The 21,188-nt window shown below is 43.7% G+C and overlaps 1 protein-coding gene across 1 annotated transcript; it reads left to right on the top strand.

Moving 5' to 3' along the window:
- The first annotated feature begins 2,294 nt into the window (after positions 1-2,294).
- LOC133021985 (axin-2-like) lies at positions 2,295-19,679 on the top strand. Its single transcript, XM_061089002.1, has 11 exons — positions 2,295-2,532; positions 4,022-4,965; positions 7,264-7,404; positions 10,073-10,175; positions 12,051-12,191; positions 12,744-13,165; positions 13,302-13,451; positions 13,566-13,799; positions 13,945-14,049; positions 14,597-14,722; positions 17,891-19,679. The coding sequence occupies exons 2-11, from the start codon at positions 4,133-4,135 to the stop codon at positions 18,015-18,017; spliced, it is 2,382 nt and encodes a 793-aa protein (XP_060944985.1). The 5' UTR covers positions 2,295-2,532; positions 4,022-4,132; the 3' UTR covers positions 18,018-19,679.
- Positions 19,680-21,188: the final 1,509 nt, after the last annotated feature.

Consider the following 21,188-nt stretch of genomic DNA (forward strand, 5'->3'; position numbering starts at 1 on the left):
GGTTAGGGCCCCAACAAAGGGGTCAGGGCAGGGTCAACATCAAAAAGGGGCTTCTTGGGGCTACTTTACAGCACCCTCTCTCTTTTGTCACTGCTGAACACAAAAGTGGGCATTCAAGGGTCAACAGGTGTGGTCTCATGGGTTTAAGATCTTAAGGCACTTCACAAATGAAGTAAAAAAGACAGCATCTAGCGTTTTGGCTGTATCTGTGGTGATCACAGAAGTTTTGGTCATAGAAAATTGATTAGAAACAACCACATTCTGAATAGTTGAGTACCCTGAACTTTACATGTCATTAAAAGCAGACAGAGCAAAGCATGAGGGAAGCTTCCTGCTTGTCAGCAAAACTTGAACTGTCTGCAGACTCGTTTTTTTTCTTTTGCAGTGAAATGTGCGGCCTAATTTAATTTGAGGGAAGATAAAATCTTATCCTGAATGTAAAATATCCCACTTTAAAGATTGTCCTGCACTTCAAAAATACATTTTATAACGAAGTCTTGAAGGCTTTTTGTGCATTTAGGGTGCTGGATTGTTTGGATTTGTGGCAGCAATGTTTGTCTTACAGAGCCCTCCAGTATAAACAGGAGCGACGAATGACCTCTTCACACCCACACTGTCACACGCACACATGTGCACTCAAACAGACACACACCCACAAAGAAAGAAAATGCACTATCTGCTATGAAACGGCTTTGTGACACCTTGCAGTGATTTTTTTCTTTAACAAGGACTTGCAGCATGCAGAACGTGGTTGGCAGGATATCAGTGTAATCTACAGGATTCCTCTGCTGTTCAAAGAAATCAATACAAGTCTAATATTATTGCACATGTATTTGAAAGTAAGCTGTCGAATAATATGTCAGACCTCTTATGTACAAGATGATCCTGTGTTGTGGCTTCAGGATACAGCGATTAAGTGTTGAGCTAAAAATAGTAAAAATAATTAGGTTACTTAATAATCATACTCAGCAGTCAACAGTGTCTGTCCATGTTGGATTAGACTGTATGAAATGACATGCCAGGTTATCAAATCATGTATAAAGATTTGGACACAGATGCTGACACAACTAGGAATCCACATGTGGACAAACCTTGCTTACTCCATATGTATAACCCTACATGAATTAATCACCATTTGGGGACCTCAGAGAAGTTGGATTTTATTAGTTTCCTTGTCCTGTACCATCTTGGGAGTTTTGTGAATTTGAATCCTCTGACTTAAATAATTATATTCTGCTTTAAAGTTGATTTTAAACATCAAAGGGACAATATAGTCTTTGAAGTAGCATGGGATTGGATCACTGTCTAACCCACTCTTTAAGATTCTGTCACAATGACATTAGGGAAGTCATGTGAATTAAAAGACTAGAGAACAGCTCTTGCCTTTGCTCTCCGTCCAGTTTCAATCAAAATGTCATGCTGTGCCATTTTCCCTGAATGTGGAACTGGCAAGTGTGTTAGGTTGACATCTTTGTGGCTAAAAGCGTGTGACTAATGTAAATTATATGACACTTACACTCTATAGGATTATCAAATCTGGGCTATGGCTGGAAATTGTTAAAAATCATATTTCATCACCATTCATCATATTTAGCCATAGATTATTTACTGCCGCTCCTATAACGCTGGTAATTCTATGATATTCCAGGGGTGGCCTGAAGATAAAAGTCCCTTAACTCCCTGTACAATTATAGAGATATTAAATAAATATCTTGCTATACAATAGGGGATAAATAAACCAAAATGAACTGTAAAAGTTGTTTCACTGGCTTCTCCTCAGACAGGTAGGCACACTAAACTCACTGCTGTCACTTGGAAAGGCCACAGGCAACAATAGCTGCCTATGGCTTTTGTTTGCTTTGTGTTTCTGTTGGAACTTTGTGTAGTAACACCCGGACTGTACGCACAATGCTATTGGCGCGGTAGATCACTTACTTCTGACGCTCCAAAGCCTCAGGGAGTTGGCTCCGAATTGCCTGTGTTTGATAAGGTCCTGACTCAAAAGTAAATATTTTTTCCCCGTGTAGAAAAGTTTATTAAACACTTTTGCGCGTATAAATATACTGGTGCGCTATGAGAAGGGATTCAGCAAAACACAGGCTGAAACTTTAACCTTTTTCTACTCCTTTATTTTCACCGTGGCTGGGGTTGTTGCTGTGTATTTCATCGGTTGCCGCGAAGACGAGACGCAATGTTTTTTATGTGTCTTCCGGGACCACAGCGGCGGTTCTCCGCTTTGAAGTCCACAGTTAAACCCTCAGCCCAGTTGGTTTAGGAACAGCCCTGAGGATTTCTACCGCTTGCCGTGACTCCTTGAAACACTACCTGGGCAGGACAGACGAGAGGAAAACGCTCCTCTCTTTTTGTTATTAATGAAAGAAAATTTGTCCGGTGGGATTGGACATTACAGGACTGCGAGGAGAAGAGCTCCGCGGTGGTGTTTCTTTTTTTAAAAAGGCGCAGCGTGTTGTTGTTTGGACTACTTTACTTTTCACGTTGTCTAATCAGCGAGGCTACTCGGGTACATGGATGGTAAGTTGTAGGAAAAGCTGTTCCACAGGCCCCCTCTCTTGGCGGCTTTGATGTGCTGCTGCTCGGCTTTGAAGTTGAGAAATGCGGGGCTATGTTTCTTGTTTGTGGGCGAGAAATGCGGTGAGATAGATAAGAAGCTTATGTGTGTGTGTGAGTGTGAGAGGAAAAAGAGAATGAATGTGTAGCTCGGATATAAAAAAAAAATTATATTTGTCGGCTGGTGCGTCTTCTAGCAGGGGGAAAAGTGGGATGTATTCTTCAGCCGGAGCCCCCACCTCCGCCTCCTCTTTCTTACCTCCTCCAGATTTTGACACCCCCAGTGATCTACATAGGCTCTGAGCATGCTGCTCTGAGGTCAGTCGCTGAATGGGACAGGCTACATTAAACTACAGCGGTTTGTTCCGCAGCGAGACAGGACACATGTGGCATGGCACAGTGTTGAAGTAGACCGTCGTCGTATTATGATCCCTTTTTTTGCGGTGGATTACGATTTTGGAGAGTTTGTGGACTGATTTCTTATTATGGAGTAATAATTCAACTTTTGGAAACTGTTTTTTTTTACTCTGGTTGGATCTTCTCTGCGATGGTACGTTGCTTTTACGCACGTTTAGTCATTCCTCAATCCATTGGATTTTAGAGCCGCTCATGTTGTACTGTAGAGTTACGCTGCCTGTTGAGACTGTGAATTATTATGCAGTCTGTCACTCTTTCAAGCGCTTGTCATTTTAATCGTATCAATGTTGAAGCCTCTGCTTTGACACTGAGACTCTGGTTAAAGTCACTCAGGTACTGGATGATGTGTGATGTTATTTTACCACTAATACTATTTATTCAGTCTGTGTGCGGTGTTTGTAGTTCAGACACGTTGCTTTGCCGGGGCTGTGACTTTAATAATGTGCTATAATCGCCTTCTTGGGCAGATATTAAGGCGATTGATCGTTTACATTTACGCATGAGCGGCTCGCTTTTCCCGCGGGGCTTTTTACCCCTCGTACGTTACAACGCTTTAAGGTCATTGTGGAGCAGATCAGATGCGTTTCCCCATCGTCTGTGCATTTCTGTGACGGCGAGGACAAGTGAAGGCACCGAGTGGAAACGTGCATGCATGCGTGGTGCAGACGGGGGTAGGGTACGGTCGTCCGAAACAGATTGGGAATTAATTGGAGTTGAAGCCTGTGACATGGACTCGTTAGGAAAACACGTGTAAGCCACAGTTGTGTGAATACGGTTTTGGTAGAGAGTGAGACTGTGAGATGATGATTCTTGTAAAATCTTCTTCTGATGTGTCAGATCAATGCACGCAGAGAAAGCAGGCTGCAGTTGATCTCTCATTTAGATTATAAATAGATAAATGAAACGAAAGAAAGCCTTTCATATTTCCTTTCTCTGTGAACCCGGCGAGTGTGTTTGAGAGGGACTGTTTACTTGATGTCTTTCTTTGAAGTTCAGCAGGATCTGGCTTTGATTAGATCAATACTTTGTGTTTCAGAGTGAAGAAGAGCTAAGAAGCTCCCCCGCTGCTTTTAGAGAGTGAGGAGGATTAGGCTGGAGCTCAGTGGAGGCACGACGGCACTCTCACACTGCAACCGGAGCTGGAGCCATGAGCAGGGCGCTTACGGAGCACATCAGCACTAGCTTCCGAGAAGATGCTCCTCGTCCTCCGGTACCGGGGGAGGAGGGAGAGGCGTCATGCTACGATCCCAGCAGATCTGCCAAAATGAGAGCCCAGAGCAAGGTTAAAGACACCCCATCCGCCGCCGCGCCTCCCGGCTCCACACCGCGGAGGAACGAGGATGGACTCGGGGAGCCAGAGGGCAGCGCGTCCCCGGACTCGCCCCTAGTCCGGTGGACCAAGTCCCTGCATTTTCTCCTGGGCGACCAGGACGGCGCTCACCTATTCAGGACATTCTTGGAGCGGGAGAATTGCGTGGACACTTTGGACTTTTGGTTCGCCTGCAACGGATTCCGCCAAATGGACTTAAAGGACACCAAAACGTTGCGAGTTGCCAAAGTTATTTTCAAGCGGTACATCGAGAACAACAGCATTGTCGCAAAGCAGCTGAAACCCGCCACCAAGACCTTCATAAGGGATAGTATTAAGAAACAACAAATAGACTCTGCCATGTTTGACCAGGCACAGACGGAAATTCAGTCCAACATGGAAGAGAACGCATACCAGATGTTTTTGACCTCTGACATATACCTCGAATACGTGCGCACCGGCTGCGAGAACGCGGCGTACATGAACCACGGCGGTCTCGGCAGTCTGAAGCTGATGTGCGGATACCTTCCTCCTCTCATGGAAGAAGAGGAATGGAGTTGTAATGACCTGAAGGCAAAAACGTTAGGGTCCGTGGTTGGACTGTCTACGAAAACCCTGAGGGCTACTGCTACCATCCGGACAGCAGCTGAAGTCCTTGAGAACAGTTGCAGGTAAGAGCAGAACTCACCTAGTGATGCATGTCTGTGTTTTACATCCTAGTGCCAGTTTATTTTTTCTAGCATTGCTTACTTTACTCATGATCACCATCCCTTCATTAGTTAAGCTACAGTGATTATGTGGCAGTTGGAAGTTATTTCACAAATGCCTTAGAAAGAGATAAAGGGCACTTGATCAAAGGGTCTCAGAGGAACATGACTCTATATTTGTGCCCTCCTGCCTTGCAGTTAGCCAAGGGGTTGGAGGGGTGGAGGGGCGGGGTGGCTACAAAACATCAATGGATCTGAGCCTTCCTTTTAAGTAAATGGTGTCTTGCAGGCAGCCCTCTGCTGGCGTGCTCAAGTTTCCTGTGCTTTGAAACCCTTCCTCCGGTTCAGGCACAAATTCAGACACCGAGTCTCATGACTGTTAGAGATACATGAAACAGTTTGATGCTATTCTAAAGTTATGCCGTGTTTTTCGTTCATTCTACTGACTCTGCCATTTTAGTTATTACGTACCGTCACAATCTCCTTAAGCAGATAAATGCCAATGCATAGTTAAACGAACTTGTGGAGCCTTACATCAAACAGAGACATTGTTCTATTTCTTAGAAATAAAATTGTTAATGGAAATTGTTTGGGCTATTACCCCAACAGCTAATATCTTCCAGGAAATACATTTAAAACTGGATTTTATGTGTAACCCTGCAACAAAGAGTATTTCAAACTTTTTCTCACTTTTTCTCTTTATCCTCACACTTAATCCTCAGATCTGGACTCAATTAGTACTTTGAATTTTGACAATGTCTTGTAATAGATTTGTTAGGTAAAGTGCAATTTATAGATAATCTATGCTAAGCCTATCGAGTGACCTAAATAGTTAGATTAAGTATCAAAAGTGTTCTGCAGCATGACTTATAATGACAGTTTAAAAACTGATAGATTACGTATAATAACTCAACTGAAACTCTCCCTTGAGCGTGTTATCCTTGTGTGAGCAGATCTCAGATAATGTGATAGCACTGTTGGTCATTTGCTTCAAAGTGATCATGTTCAGTTAGGAGCCAATAAGCGCAGGGTTTGTTGACATGTGGGCATCTCCTGGCTTCCTGGTGTGATCCCCAACATTTTTGTCTTTCACCAAAAGAAGAGCGGGTGGGAGAGAGCCCCTTCTTTCTCCCTTCCGTCACCCACTCTCTCCCCCTTTCCCCCTGCCCCTCACCATCTCTTTAGGTCAAGCAATTTCCATCTCAAACATGTGGAACTAATTTTACCTCTGCACAGATTCCTTTTTCCCTCTTTTTGAAAAACCTCCAATCCATATACTCAAATACTCAAATCCAAAGTGATAGAAAAACACAACAACAAAACATCCTCAGCTCAGTTCCGCAGCTTCAACCACCAAAACGACTCTGCCAGTGTGTGTGTGTGTGTGTGTGTGTGTTTTCCTTCCTCTTTCTCTTCTATCCAACACTTTTATCTGTCCTTTTTGAAAAAGAAAATCTGTCTGACAGAGACTAAGCATGCTTTGGTGGGAGACAGGGAGAGACAAGAGGAGGGGAAGAGGGGAATACAGGAAAGGAGGGGGGTGTCTTGAAAGAAAGAAAAGAGATGGAGAAAGGGAGCAAGGGGTGCAGAGAGCCCAGCTGTGCTAAATACCTGACTCTTTGCATGGACCTTCTAAAGGTCAGGTTTGTGCTTGGGGCCTACGGCTTTAGTCATGCTGGGGTTCTCCTCTCAGCACTCCCGGCAGAAGGCATTCTCATAAAGAAAGGGGCCCCCCTTCCCCCTTTCCATCTCTCCCTCCCTCTGTAAAGCTCAAGTTCCCCCTCCCTCTTCTTCCCTCCCTCATCCTTGTCCACCCCCTTCACTACTGGAACAGGAATGCAACACAGCAGGAGAGAGAAGAAAGACAGGGAGAGAGAGAGACTTTAAAAGGGAAAGCAGGGAAGAGTGGGTAACGGAGGGGGCCATAGACTGGATGATAGAGAGAAGCAGAGATAGAAGTGGCAGAGTGTGAAGAGTGACGTGTGAGATGGAGGAAAAGAGAAAGAAAGACAGAGAGAAAAAAGGGAAATGCTGTTGTTTATTCCCCCCAAATTAAAGTGACTCTTAATTACAGAAATCTCCAGAGAATGTAAACAGATCAAACTCCTAGCTTCCACGTTTGCTTTTAAAATCTGATGTGAAAAACAGAAGGAACCATGTCAAAAAAACTTCATTCAACTGTGTCACACCTTACCATTGTCTTCACATTAAAAGCTACTCAGTGGCCTCACAGTAAAGCATGTTTTCCTGGGTTTTCCGCAGGTCCCATCGTCGAGGAGACCCTGCCAGCCCCTACTTTGTCAACTCCGGCTACATTTTTGCCCCCGCCACCAGTGCCAATGACAGCGAGATCTCCAGTGATGCTACGACAGATGATTCTATGTCCATGACAGACAGTAGTGTGTAAGTGTTTTTTCTTTCTTTTTATTGAAAGCACAAAAAGTTGGTTGGTTAGATTCATTTCAATAATTTCCATAGTATTTAAACATGCCTCGAGTTCAGTCAAAGTCTATGGGTGTGAATACAAATTTTGGCCTCTTAGTTTAAGAGGCTCTGCTTTTCTTGGGGCCAGGGGACTCCTCTGTTGCAAAATAATAGACTGTAATGTTTTTTAATTATCCTCAATGATTGACTCCAGGTAATTCTATTAAAGTGTAGTTGTTGCTGTGGCCTCAAGGGAGATAACTCTGGGAAAGTCATTATGTCTGAAGACCTTTTGAAGTATATTCTGATGCGTTACAGGCTGGAGAGTAGGGAGAAAAAATGAGAACGTCTTGATGTGGGTGGGGGCGTTGCCTCATTTCCCTCAAAGTTGAAATGTATCCATCCCACCCTTCTGCCACAACAGACTTGTTTTTTTCATATTATCTAATCGCTTTTTCCCTTTGAAGAGCTAGAGAAGAGGGGGAGGAAAATGGCCATTTGGGCCTCAAGACAAACTCATTGAAAAATGTTGGCACCAAATGAAAGGAGGCTTACTCACATGGTGGGTCGGTTTCCTGCCACTGGCCTCTGCGGCGTGCTGAGATCATGTGTCTGCACGGCTTTCACATGGGTTACTCATTTCTAGACCTTGGGACAAGGCATACGGGACTCCAATGGCCAGTCTAGTGCACCCCAAAAAAATCTCCTCCATCCACCCAGTCCTCCACAGCTCCTCTCCTCCAGCCTCCAGAGCCAATAGCAGGAATGGTGAGGCTCCAAGTGCAAGGGAGTGAGAAAATAAAGTGCATGGAGTATAAAGGGCTTAACTGAATCACTTTCAGCCTATTGTTAGGTGAGGGGAGCTTAGGGGGATAAGAGGGTAGCTGGCTGCTTTGAAAATGACTTGCACAACTGAATAGGAGATCCCCATAAAGTAAGGACCCATGAAAGCGTCCAGAGATATTTTCTCTTTCCCAACCTGGACAAAACATCCAGCCGTGACATGGTTAGCCAGGGTGGGAACAGTTTAGACAGATAAAACATAGTCAGTGAGTGTGAATTCGGCGAGCTTTGTTTGTTAATGCTGTTTTGCTACTAAGTTTGGGGTTCTCGTTACTGTTCGTGCTCCTTAGGGCTGTTGAGTTTTACTTTTGAAGAGTTTCCTCTGTTTCTTCCTGCACCTTGAGGGATAATGGCTTGTACTCTCAAGGGTACAGTTTGTGAAACATTGATTTTGGTAGTAGGCCCCACTTACAAGAAGCTTACTGCAACTCGAGTTGGGCGATATTAGTAGCGTGGCTCCACTACCCGATTCCTCTTTACAATGTCACTGAAATGTGACTTGCAGAACTTCAGATGAATAAAAGAGAAAAATGGGTTCATTGTTGAACAGCATTATTTGTCAAAGTCATATTCTTTTAATAGTTATCACCAAGGTCTTTGACACAGATCTCTGCTGTCCTTGTCCCCAGTTTTTGTGTCTCTCTACCCAGAACTGATGTTAATAAAAAACACAGCTTCTTCCTCTCTCATTTGACGGAACAATTTGATTAGTGTGTCCTTTTATGGTGGCTAACAGGCACACTGCAAATTTGAATCTCATTTCTCAGATAAAGAACAAGAAGAGGAGGATTTGGGAAGGGGGGTGAAAGAAAGGGTGGGGGTGAATTTCTTTCTTTCTCTTTTTGCTTATATCTTATTTATGGATTTACTTGGACGCTGGGGAATGCTGCTGCACCAACTTCAAACATTACCTTATCTTACAAACCAGCCTTTTGATGTAGCTGAGATCAGAGGCTCACAGCAGAGCGCTTGCCAAACGAAGATGGCAGCGGGTGCATATGTGCATGAGTGTTGAGATTTCAAAGAGGCAGCAGAAAAAGTAGCGTTTGGGCTAGGTCAGACACTTCTGAGCAGCCAAAACGGCCAAGATAATTGGCCTAGCCTAAGTGGCAGCTGACTGGAAAAGCTTGCAGACATAGGATGAAAAATGGAGAATAAGATTCTCTGAATAAACGTTTAATTGTCCAGAGACTACCAGTGTTTCTAGCTACATCTCTATTTTCGTATTAATATATCAGCTACAAAGTGCTAATGCAACATTTGCCAGGCTGCTTTAACCTGCTATAGTTTGTGACCCAGACCAGCAACTGAGGTTATGTGTTAATTCTTCTGTTTTTAAGCAGCCACTGTCAGAGTTGACAAGGCTTGATGTAATCTTATCGGTGAGTCTCTTCTTTTGAAGCCCACAGGGATGTTTAGCATATCTCTCCCATTGTCCTCATGTGTTTTGTTATGTGTGTTGTTTGTTCCCTTGGCTTCAAGGGCTCCATGGCCTTTTGATTTAGCTCTAATGTGCCTAGTGGGTGGTTACTGGGTGGCGCTTTGTCGATCACTTCAATGATAAAACTGCCTCCTAAGGGCTCTTTTCCACAAGATTGGCTAATGGTGCTAATGCACCAACTGCTGGTGTGGAAGCATTGTGACCTGTGTGATTAGCAGCAGTGACCTACATCAGCAAAAATAACAGCGTCTAGATAGTTGAATATAACAGTTAATAACAAATAAGGACAACAAGTATTTTTTTCCGTCCATATACCTCTTGTTTACACCAAATATAAACCTGTGACATCTTTGGTATTTACAGAGATGGAATCCCTCCGTACAAGCTGGGCACCAAGAAGCAGTTCCACAGAGAGATGCATCGTAGTGTCAAGATCAACGGCCAGGTTACACTACCCCACTTTCCTGTAAGTCCTACTTCTTCAACTTCTACTTCTGTCTCAGTGTTTCCTTTTTTTGTAATCAGCTAAACTAAAACTTTACACACTGACAGACAACTGGGTCTTGATTCCTCTAGGAGTTGTGCTTTATTTAAAAAAAAAAAAATTCAGAGCTTGTGTTGTGACAGAATACTATATTTCATTCCCCTGCTCGTTTTCATATAAAAGTCAGGGTAAATGAAAGGCAAGATTTGCATACCACTTCACTCCTTCAGCTGTTTCAAGCCCCTCCTTTCTCCACATCCCTTGTAGCTTCTTTAGGGCCATAAATATAAACTTGTGTAGTTGTCTCTGCATTCCGCCTCAGTAGCTATAGTGTGTTTCAAAGCATGATAACTTCAATTGTTTTATGCATCCATGATAGTGGTGGTAATGGTGTAGGTAATGGACATTATGATAAATTCAACTTTAAGATTAATCTTTGAAATACTACAAAAACTATTGTCTACATCCCAGCAAAGTAATAGGAGGCATATCACAATTAAGTTCCACTTTCCTCCACTCGCACCCTGATATCAGGTCACATTAGTATTTGGTATAGACAGTGTATGTGCTATGAAGTCAACACTTCGTTGACCTGCTGAAGTTGTAGTCAGGAGGTTGAAGGAACTAGGTTACTACAGACTGTCACACATTAGGAGGTGGGTCTTGGGGGGGGGGGGGGGGGGGGGAGGCAAGAGAAGAGATATGAAATTCTTTTGTCTTCATATCCAAACACAGGTATGTGTATGTGTAAGAGTTGTGTGCATGTTTGTGCGCACATTTGAAAGAGCTGTCTGTTCCCTCTTTTTTCTCTCTTCTTCTCCTCTTCCTTTTTCTCTCTCAATCTCTCTCTCTTTTCCTTTCCCACTTGCACTCCTTTAATGTCTCCCTCCTGATTTGGAGATGGCTCTGTCTCCCATGATGCACCAGCCCCAGGCAGCAGGGGCCCCGTGCAGGGCTGGCGCTCCTTTGCCAGCAGCTCTGCTTGCCTTTCTTCTTCTTCCCTTCATCGTGTCTACAAAGAGATGAGAGGAACAACAAAAAAAGAGTCAAAATCAAGAAAGCCAGTGTGCCAAATAACAAAAAAGTAAGAGGAGAGAGGGAAACTGGCGCATATAGTTAAAAAGAAGGAGGATAATGTGACTAGAGTACCTCTGAGCTGCCCTGCATGCAGCCAGGAAATAAATTACTACTTCCCCTCAGATCTTCCTAGTATTTGACTCCTCTATCCTCTCCCTCCCTCTTTTCCCTCCTTCTCTGTCTCGCTCTCTCCCTGCCACCATTGCCACTTCACAAACGCACATCTCAATCCTCTTCCTCTTTTTTTCATGCTGTTCATTTTGTCCCCCTCTCCCTTTTTTCTGCTGCTCTCCTCACTCTCTTCTCCGTCGATATCTGGCTTTTATTCTGAGATTTAAAGCTGCGTGTCCCTCCCACCCCTAGTGTGCGTTTGATGTTTGACAAGGGCCCTTTGAAGTGTGCTGACTTCAGAGGCTGCCTTGCTGATGGCTTGGTTGGGCTACAGAGGGTGCAGGCAGGGGGCCTCCCCTCCGAGCGAGACCAACTGCTACCCCGCCATCACTACCCCCTTCTCTCCCCTCACCCGGCAGCCTGGCACTGCCAAGGGCACTGGGCATGAGAAGATCTGGGAAGTGATGGGCGGTGGAGAAGGTTCAGGTTAGCTCGAGGGCAAGGGCATCTGGCTTAGGTCTTTTGGAATGGTAACAGGGTTTTTGGAACAAGATGGGATTAGGGCAAGGGCAGCGGATTAATGCACCATATTGCATCTGTCAGAAACACTGAGCAATCACACTCACACACAAACTAAAGTGTCCTTCCCCTGTGTTGCTTACCCTGCAGAGGACACACCGGCTACCCAAGGAGATGACCCCTGTGGAGCCCTCAGCCTTTGCTGCCCAGCTTATAGCCAGGCTGGACAAGCTGAAGCGAGAGCAGGACACCATGAGCTCATTGGAGGAGAGGCTGCAGCAGATCCAGGAGGTATGGATGCACAGAAACATGATCTAAACAGCCATGTGAAGCATGGCGGCCACTGGGCAATTCTAACTTGTATCCAAATTAGCTTGGTTATCTATTGCACTTCTAAAACCTTTTTGCCAGCTTTAGCATGTGGAAGGATGGGAAAGGACCATGGGATTTGAAAGTCTGTCTTGGTTTAACTTTTCCTTTCTGTCCTACCATTATTTCATCTGGAGGAACTTTCAAACTTATGTTTCTAGACAGACTTGAAGTTCCCTCAAATAGTTAGCACTTAGATACTCTCCAGTGGCACGTTTGCTGAGTATGTGTAGTGCCAGTCTCTTGTGAAGCACAGGCACACTCTGCATTATAGATGAAGTGCACCCAAAGCCTGTTAGTGAAGATAACAGTGCAGCAAAAAGGAAACCCAAATCAAGTTATGCCAGCATTTGCTCTCACTGGCTTCAGAGTATGATATAAGTTGGTGTAAGTCGGGAAATAAACGCCTCTGCTTGCTTTATTTCAACAGTCTCAACTTTTTTGTTTTATTCTTTTTATCTTTTGCCTTTCTAGGAGGAGGAAAGAGAGGAGGGCAGTGACCTCACCAGCAACACATCCCTCCATCACCCTCTGCTCCCATCTAGCACTCAATGCGAAGAAGACCCCCAGGCTATTCTAGACGAGCACCTATCCCGTGTCTTGAAGACACCTGGCTGCCAGTCACCAGGTGTAGTGCGGCACTCACCGCGCTCACGGTCCCCAGATCGGTCAGGTGCCATGGTGTCTTCTGGTCAAGGGCCCTTCTTTGATGCTTATCCCGGGGCCACCAAAGTTCTGATGACAGGCAGGCCATCCACAAAGCACATCCACCATCACTACATCCACCATCACCACACTGGGCCGAAGACCAAGGAGCAGATCGAGGCAGAGGCGGCTCAGCGTGTGCAGTGCCTCTGCCCTCCGGGGGGTGCCAACTATTCTGACTTCACCCCTGCGTAAGTGTTACCTCCTGGCCGTGATTCCATCAGTTGTTAACTAGCATTGTACAGTAGCCTGTAACACTTAATTTCTTCAGTTTTCCGTGAGGCAAAGTTGGTTTTGGTCTAAATGTGCCTGTCTTTCTCCTTTCAGTCGCTGCAGCACTTTGTCCAGACGGCCAGTCAAGGCCACAGATGAGGGCGTGTCCTCACCGCTCCTTCCCCTAGATGCCACTGATCGATCTCAGAATGTTTGGCAGTGGATCCTAGAGAGTGAAAGGCAGGGCAAGCACAAGCCACACAGGTAAGCATCTTCCTGGAATCAGATTATACTAAAGAGCCACGAGTCTTAAGGTCACATCTTATGTTATATATTAATTTGTATTATTATATATAATATATGTATTTTTTCTATCAGCACTCAAGGCCTGAAGAAGTCCAGCCCACTTGACTCCAAGCCCCTGCCTGGTCGGACTTCCTACTCTTGGGGAGGAGGCGGAATTGGCAGTGGGACTCACCTCCGCAGCCATCATCCTGGCCACCCATTCATCCAGGACCCAGCCATGCCACCTCTGCCCCCACCCAACACCCTGGCACAGCTAGAGGAGGCCTGCCGCCGACTTGAAGAGGTCTCCAAGCCGCCAAAACAGAGGTAGTCAAACCCAGACATTCTTGCACATAAACCAAAATTGTCAATCATCCATATTTTCCATCTTCAACCAGATTGTAAATGATGCCCATTGGTTACTTCAAATTGATGCGAGTACTGATTAGCCATTGATCTCTAACTTTGACAGGCATTCAACAGCAGCCAGCAGTCTTCAGCGAGAAAGGAACCATCCAGTAGCTTCCTTCCCCTCTGGAGATAGCCCTCTAGCCATCACTGGACTCCAAGCAGACGAGTACGTTTGTCTTCTTTTACCTCTCCCATTTTGAATACAAAACACATTATTGTTTTTGTTTCTAAAACTCATTATTTCTTAGTAGTTATCCAGATTTCACTCCTCATACACATTCTCCCCCTCTCTTAGCTTTGTGCTTTCACTCTCTCCCTCACAGACTTTCTTGCTCTTTCCTTCAAAGAGAGATGTTGTGAGTCAGCATAGCTATGTCTTTGAACTCCTCTTCTCTTGCTTTTTAATCATTTAAGATTAAACAAGCTTTAGTGGGGAATTCTAACTACCCACCCATCTCCCAACTTACACACAAGCAGCCCCTGGTAACTCAAAGTTATCGGCCCCTTTCATACATATGTTGTTAAAAGAGGAAGTTGTTTGATGTGAAGATACAGCCACCTGACTGTTAGGCCTCTTTATTTTTAATTGGATGACCCTCACTGAGCCATGTGTCTGTTGGCACCTTTAATTAACGGCACAGCATAGATTCTTTGTCTTCTTCACCTACAATTGCAGCTGTTTAAAAAACATTTTTATCATTTTGTATCTTCAGGTCTAAGGAACTAGTGGTCACCTACTTCTTCTGTGGTGAGGAGATTCCTTATCGTAGCATGATGAAGACCCACTGCCTCACCCTGGGACACTTCAAGGAGCAGCTTAGCAAAAAAGGCAACTACAGGTAAATATGATTCTCTGATAGCAACACACAGATCACAGTGCATTGACACCTACTTGGGCTACACCCACATTATTCGGTTTTCAATTGAAAATTTATAAACTTCGCTATGGAAACACTTGCCATCCACACTGCTGTGTAGTTTTATGGTCACTTAAACAGAGAGGTTTTTTAAACATTGATGTCCCTGTTTTAGTTTGAAACCTTAGGAGTCACATTTTAGTCTGGACAGTCACAACCGCTTTCTCATTGGGTCATTTCAGTCAAGACGTAGCCTTCACAGATTCGTCAGGCTCCTGTCCCATGACATATCCGTAATAAAACAACTGGCATTAGCCTCAGCTTCCAGGGTTCCAACACAACAAATCGACAATTTTCTAGCGTTACTGAACCTATTGCCTTTTCTTACAGCTATTAACCAGTTAAATTATGCATTTTACAATGATACAACTGTACATACGTTAGAGATTAGCTATTATTCAAGCAAACTGCATTTCTGCAACTATCAACTCATGTGAACATGGCTCGTGCATGCCCACTGTATGTGAGTGGTCATGTGAAATGCTTTTTCAGGCGTGTTAGTATGGGCGGTGATTAAAACTGAAATGGAGCCAAAATGCTTGTGTGGACAGAGATTGTTTTATTTTGAAATCACCGCTTTCTAACGAAAAGGCAGTAGTATGAATGTAGCCTCAGACAGATGTTTATTCACAACTGTTTGGATGGGGTTGTTACTTTAGTAGGGTTTGTTATATGCGAATGTATTTGTATTTTTGTATGCTTGTCTCCTGAGTGGGAGTGTGAAATACTGAAGCCCAATAGTTGAAAAGAAACTGGGCTGATCCACTGTAGGAGCTAGGGGGGGGGGGGGTCTCACATCTGGTACTGATTTCCATGGTAAGGCAGCCTCAATAAATATGGCTTTGAAGCCTGGGCCATTTTATTTTGTGCACAAAGACCATTGCGAGGCCTCTGCACTATTGCATCAGACATTAAAATCAAATGCCGCAAGCTCCTTCTTCTGTTTATGATTGGCTGCGGTTAACACAGCAAAAATATCTGAAACTAACCAAAACAATCCTAAAAAACATCAGGACATTTAAGGTAATTTGAAATACAATGGCCGGTCAGTTAGAAGACATTTTAAATCACCACTGAGGAAGTCCAGACTTGATTTATCAAGCAATTGTACTAGTAGTGTGCAGTGTTATGTAGGTGTATGCCACTGCATGAACATAAGCCTGCATGCCCATGACATCAACATTAGGTTACAGCCACATGTGCTTGTTAGGCAAGAGAGAGAAGGTGGCCTTGCAAACAAGTCATTGCACCCCATCCCATAACTCTTCAGTGAGCGAGAGAGAAGGAAGGGGGTGGGGGTTGATGAGGCGTCTGGCTTCAATGGCAGCAGAATGTGTGGAGTTGGTTAATTTGGACATGGCAGCGATACAGCGGAGAACAGTATGCCGAGGCTCTGCCAGACAATATTGGTGCCAGATGTTGCGAAGAGAGAAAAATCCTGCCACATAAAACATGTTCCAATGGAAAGACTCCCTCGGTCTCACTCTCTGAAACAAAGTGATGACTTTGAACTATTTGTGTAAAAAATGTAGCAGTGAAAAATGTTGCCATTCAAATTTAGGAGGATATTGAATTGATTTGTTTTCTGCTAATGAAGATGAAAAGACTTAATCTTGTCCAGCCGCGCTGAGACAACAGAGGAAATGTTTGCTGAAATTATATATCATCAAACAAAGCTAGCTATCCTCTGTCACATCGCTGCACACTTTGGTAGAAAGTCCTGCAGCTGCGGTAACGCAACCTCCTCCTTCATTTGTGTGTAATTACAATCAACATGGAAAATAAAACAGCATGTGCACATTTTTGTATCCCCCTCCTACACGTGTTTGAATGACTTTAAGCGAGTGATAAAACAGAACTTTCCCCCACCCGTTTTTTCTTTTTTTTTGTATTCTGAATGCAGGCACACATGGTCAAAATGAGGCATTTTTCCATTACAAAGCTTATCATTAAATCCCCTCCCGCTGATCTTTTGCTGGGTTTAAAGTAAAGAGGAGAAATCATTAGGAGCTCCAGGAGACTTCACAGTCACTGGGACTAAGCTAACCCTGGGAGTTATCTCTGCTTGAGAGAAGAAGAAGAGTGGGCTAGCTAGGTGACCCGTGACCTCCAGGAGACTGTCTAAGTGGTCACCACCCTCCCCTCCCCTTCCCCATCCCATGGTAAAGCCCCCAGGCTCGGACGGCATCCCAACCGATCACACCCGGTCACCAAGCCGGGGGAAGGCCTCCACTCGATCTGCTTTCTTCTCTTCCTGCCCCTGCTTTTTCCCCTCTGTTCTCGGCTCGTGATCAGATAACTGCACTTTGTGTGTATGTGCGCGTGCGCATATGTGCCTGTGTGTGTTATGAGAGAAACGTGGGGCGTGTGTTTATGTGCAAGCAGCGGAGTGTGGTCTTGCAGTCACAGGCAGACTCTCAGGCACCTGAAATGTCAACCTGTGTGACAGAAAGGCCCTTCATTTGACAGCCAGCCCAATTAGAAGCCATGGAGACACAGAGAGGGAAGGGGGGTCACCATTCAAGATTGGACCGGGAAAGGGAGGGGGGGTCTTAAGACAGCCTCTAATTAACCCATCAACTTTAATAAGACCTTGCAGGACAGATATGCATCTGTAGAATGGCCAGCAGTCAAGATGAACAAGTGGATGAGGAGACGAGCACACATGGATGAACACACAAAAATACACAGGCTGTTTCTAGCAGCTTAAATTATCACAGGGAGTGCTTAAACGGCAGGTTGAGCTCTGTTTGTGCAGCGGTGTGATGTAGAGTCAGGCTAAACCTTTGAAGTGAAAAGGGATGGCATTGAAGGCTATGACTAAGTTGTTTTGAGCAGGATCCATTTCTGGCTCTCGGTGTGTGTGTTTGTGTTTGATTTGGACAAGAGGGAGTTGTGCACGAGCATGTATATGGAAGTAGTTGTGTAGGTGCCTCAAAGCGGTTTAAAACACGATGAAATATATCAGATGCACTCTTGCTGCCACTGTCAGGTTTCGTTTGAGTTCAATTCTATGTTTTGTTTTGTTTCTTTCTTATGTAAACCTTCATGAAACATTTTCTAATCACATACTTTTTTCTTATTCCTCAGGTACTATTTCAAGAAGGAAAGTGATGAGTTTGAGTGTGGTGCCGTGTTCGAGGAGGTGTGGGAAGACGCCACCATGTTGCCAATGTATGAAGGCAAGGTCCTGGGCAAGGTGGAAAGGATGGACTAAAAGCCACTTCATTGCCAGCCAACCAACACCCTTCCCTGCCCAACCAAAAGCTAAACTGTCCGTTAAGAAACTAGAGCAAGAGACTCTATGTAATTAACACTCTGGACTTCCTTATTGTTTTTTTTGTTTTTTATATATTTCTTAATATTAAGCTAAACAGAGTTAATATATCCAGCACAAGAGGAGTGATTGAAGGAAGATGAGCCAATGAAGTATACCGAATCCAGAGGAGGTGCCGCACCTCCCTGACTTTCTCAACCAATCAGCCTTAGAAACACAAGGGAATGACACGACAGACAATTAAAGGCCAATACGAGGATGATGAGAATGATGATGAAGATGATGATTGGAGCCCATGAGGGGGGGCACCTCTTCCTGAATATAACCACTGAAGATGTAGATGAGTGTCTCACCGGCTTCCAGGCCGAGTGCAACAGACTAGCACGAGCTGAAGACGCAGCTCCACCAACCTGCTCTTAATGTTACGCTCGAAAAATCGTTACAAAAACGTCTGTACGTGTGCATATACATACATGCATATATGTATATATACATGTATTATATATATAGATGCTTTTTGTCATGAGATGAAAGTTTTTATTAAGTATTTATTGAAAAAACAACCAACTCCTTTTACCTTGTTCTCCCTTCCTAAGTCTTCTTAAACCTATCTTCCTCCCCCCTCCCTATTTCCAGCCAATGGGCAAGCTGCTTTGAATGTTGGGAGAATACTGTGGTAATATTGTATAAGTTTGTGTTTTTTGTTTGTTATTACTTTACTCAAAGGATGTGACACTAGCCTAGCACCTCCCATAGCCTTGTAGCCCCGTTTGACCCAAACTAACAACCTTAGCAGTGGTCTCGTCTGCGGCGCTCTCCCTCCACTATCCTTATGGGCAATCCCAGTCTTAAATGCTGCTGATAATTTGTAATGTTACGTTTGTCACACTAGCTTTTCCGATTCCCCCTCTCACTTTCTGTCAGTCCAGCGACAGAGCTCAAATCTTTTTTGTTGTGCCTTTGTTTGTAAACCAGGCATTGCACAGGGTGGGGGGGTTGAATATAGTTGCAGATACACATAGCAGAGACCTGTCGCACAAGTTGTACCATCTAATAATGGCAGTGTTTACAGCCCGCACACCAAAATAACTTGTGCTAACCAGAACCAGCTTGGGTCAATGAGAATGACTTCCTGCAGAAGCCAGCTAGCGTGTCAAAAAATACAAAAAAAAAGGAAAGAAAAATGAACATCGAAGAACTCTGACTCCGATATCCTTTGAATGTTGTTACAATAGCATCGTATATAGCAGAGTTCCTGTATACATTGTAATTATGCATTCTGAAGTATGGAAACTGATACACGTGATGCACGCTTAGAGTACATACACAGACACAATACACATCAAACACTATCGCTGGTGTTATATGAGTACAGCACCTGTGCCTACATGGATGCCATACCATGTGCTACCCTGTTTCAGGGTTTTAATATATATCCCTTGATTCTCAGAAGGGTTTTATGTTGAAAAGATATTTTTATGCTTTTAATAATATCCTGTAATCATGTTTTTGTTTTTACACCATGGCCTTTTATTGTTTTGTTTCATTCTATCTAAACTGTAAATTATACATTATATAAAGAGTTTCATTTAAAGATTTACATGGACCTATAATTATTGTAATTATTGAGAGATGTAGCCTTTATTAAAGTTTTATATTTTTCAAATGAAAGCAGTTGTGTGTGAATTGTCTCTTTCATGATACAGAATTACTTCACCTACCTCCTCTTGTGTCAACATGATATTGTTACATATTATAGACAATACTGTGCAACAAGCCTCCCGGCATTAGTAAGAGATTACCTTTTGGCAACACAATGGTGGAGGATCAGTCAGGGAAACCAGGTAAATTTTCATAAATAACAGGGTTCTTGTAATTGTTCAAATAAGAAAAAAAGGGAAATTCCCATATTGAGCACCTTATTTAACTATGTGTTAAACACCAAGCCTCCATTTGTCCTGCTGGCCTACTCTTTTTTGATGCATACTTTATATAGGCAAGTCCCCCACATAATTCTTACAAGAGCCCTTTAGTACATATTATGTCGTTTAACATAAATCAAAAATTTCCCTAATATGTATGAACAAATTATTCTCTCATTCCATGTCTTTTCTAGTTTTTCTTCTCGCTCTAATGTATATATCTGTTTGTAATGACACTGAACCAGGCGTCCAGCACCTTACTATATCATTCCAAGAATGTGATATTCCCTCAGGCATGGCACTTGGGTTTGTAGTTGGGAGGGGATGTGGGGTATAAATGTTTAATGTGTGCAATGTGACAACTTAATACAAATATTTCTGGGGGGAAAAAAACATACCTTATATCAGTCTTGTGTCCTGTAAACATATCCGTCTTTTACACCAAAATTAGCAGATATACAAAGGCAATTAACTTCTCTCCCATTGACAGAAGAGGATGTGCCTTTCGTTTTTTTCTATTTTCTTGTGGCTCATGTTCAATGTTACGGATGGACCGACAACTCTCTCAACTCGCTGTCTGTCAAATTAGCATGTTCGCCCATGTAACACATTTCTGTCACTGCCGAACTCGGAGTCAATAAAAACCTGTGTCTCCTACAGATTTGTTCGACTGTGGGCTGGATGGTGATTGTATCTTTTCACATTGCAGACAAAAGACAGACGTTAGAGGGTTTTTTGACCAGTAGAAAGGGGATTACACACGTAAACATAACATAAAGAAAATCTATTTATAGTGGAAATCCATGAAGAGACATCCGTATCAGCTGCACTAGAGAAGAAAACGACAGTAGAAACTACACTTTACACTCTACTTTAGTAAAAAGTTACAGTCTCGTTGCGACTGACAGAAGAGTAGGAAACGTCTATGGAACCTGTTGTTAAATACTCACAAGAATTATTTTTGACAGTTACCTGCCTTCTCTCTAACCTTCATGTCTTCCTCAGTAATGAGCAACGTGAAATGTTGTTAGCGGCGTCACCATTAAAGAAGTACAGATGCGTAGTGCTGTGATCACACCACAATGCAGATGGAAGATGGAGAGGTCACTTTTCATTTAAACCACATGATTAATAAAAAACAGTCTGTCATTGTGGGACCGTACGAAAACCTGAAAAAAAAGACCCTTTA

The sequence above is a fragment of the Limanda limanda genome, chromosome 2 (genome assembly GCF_963576545.1).
Source record: "Limanda limanda chromosome 2, fLimLim1.1, whole genome shotgun sequence".
Lineage (NCBI taxonomy): Eukaryota > Metazoa > Chordata > Actinopteri > Pleuronectiformes > Pleuronectidae > Limanda > Limanda limanda.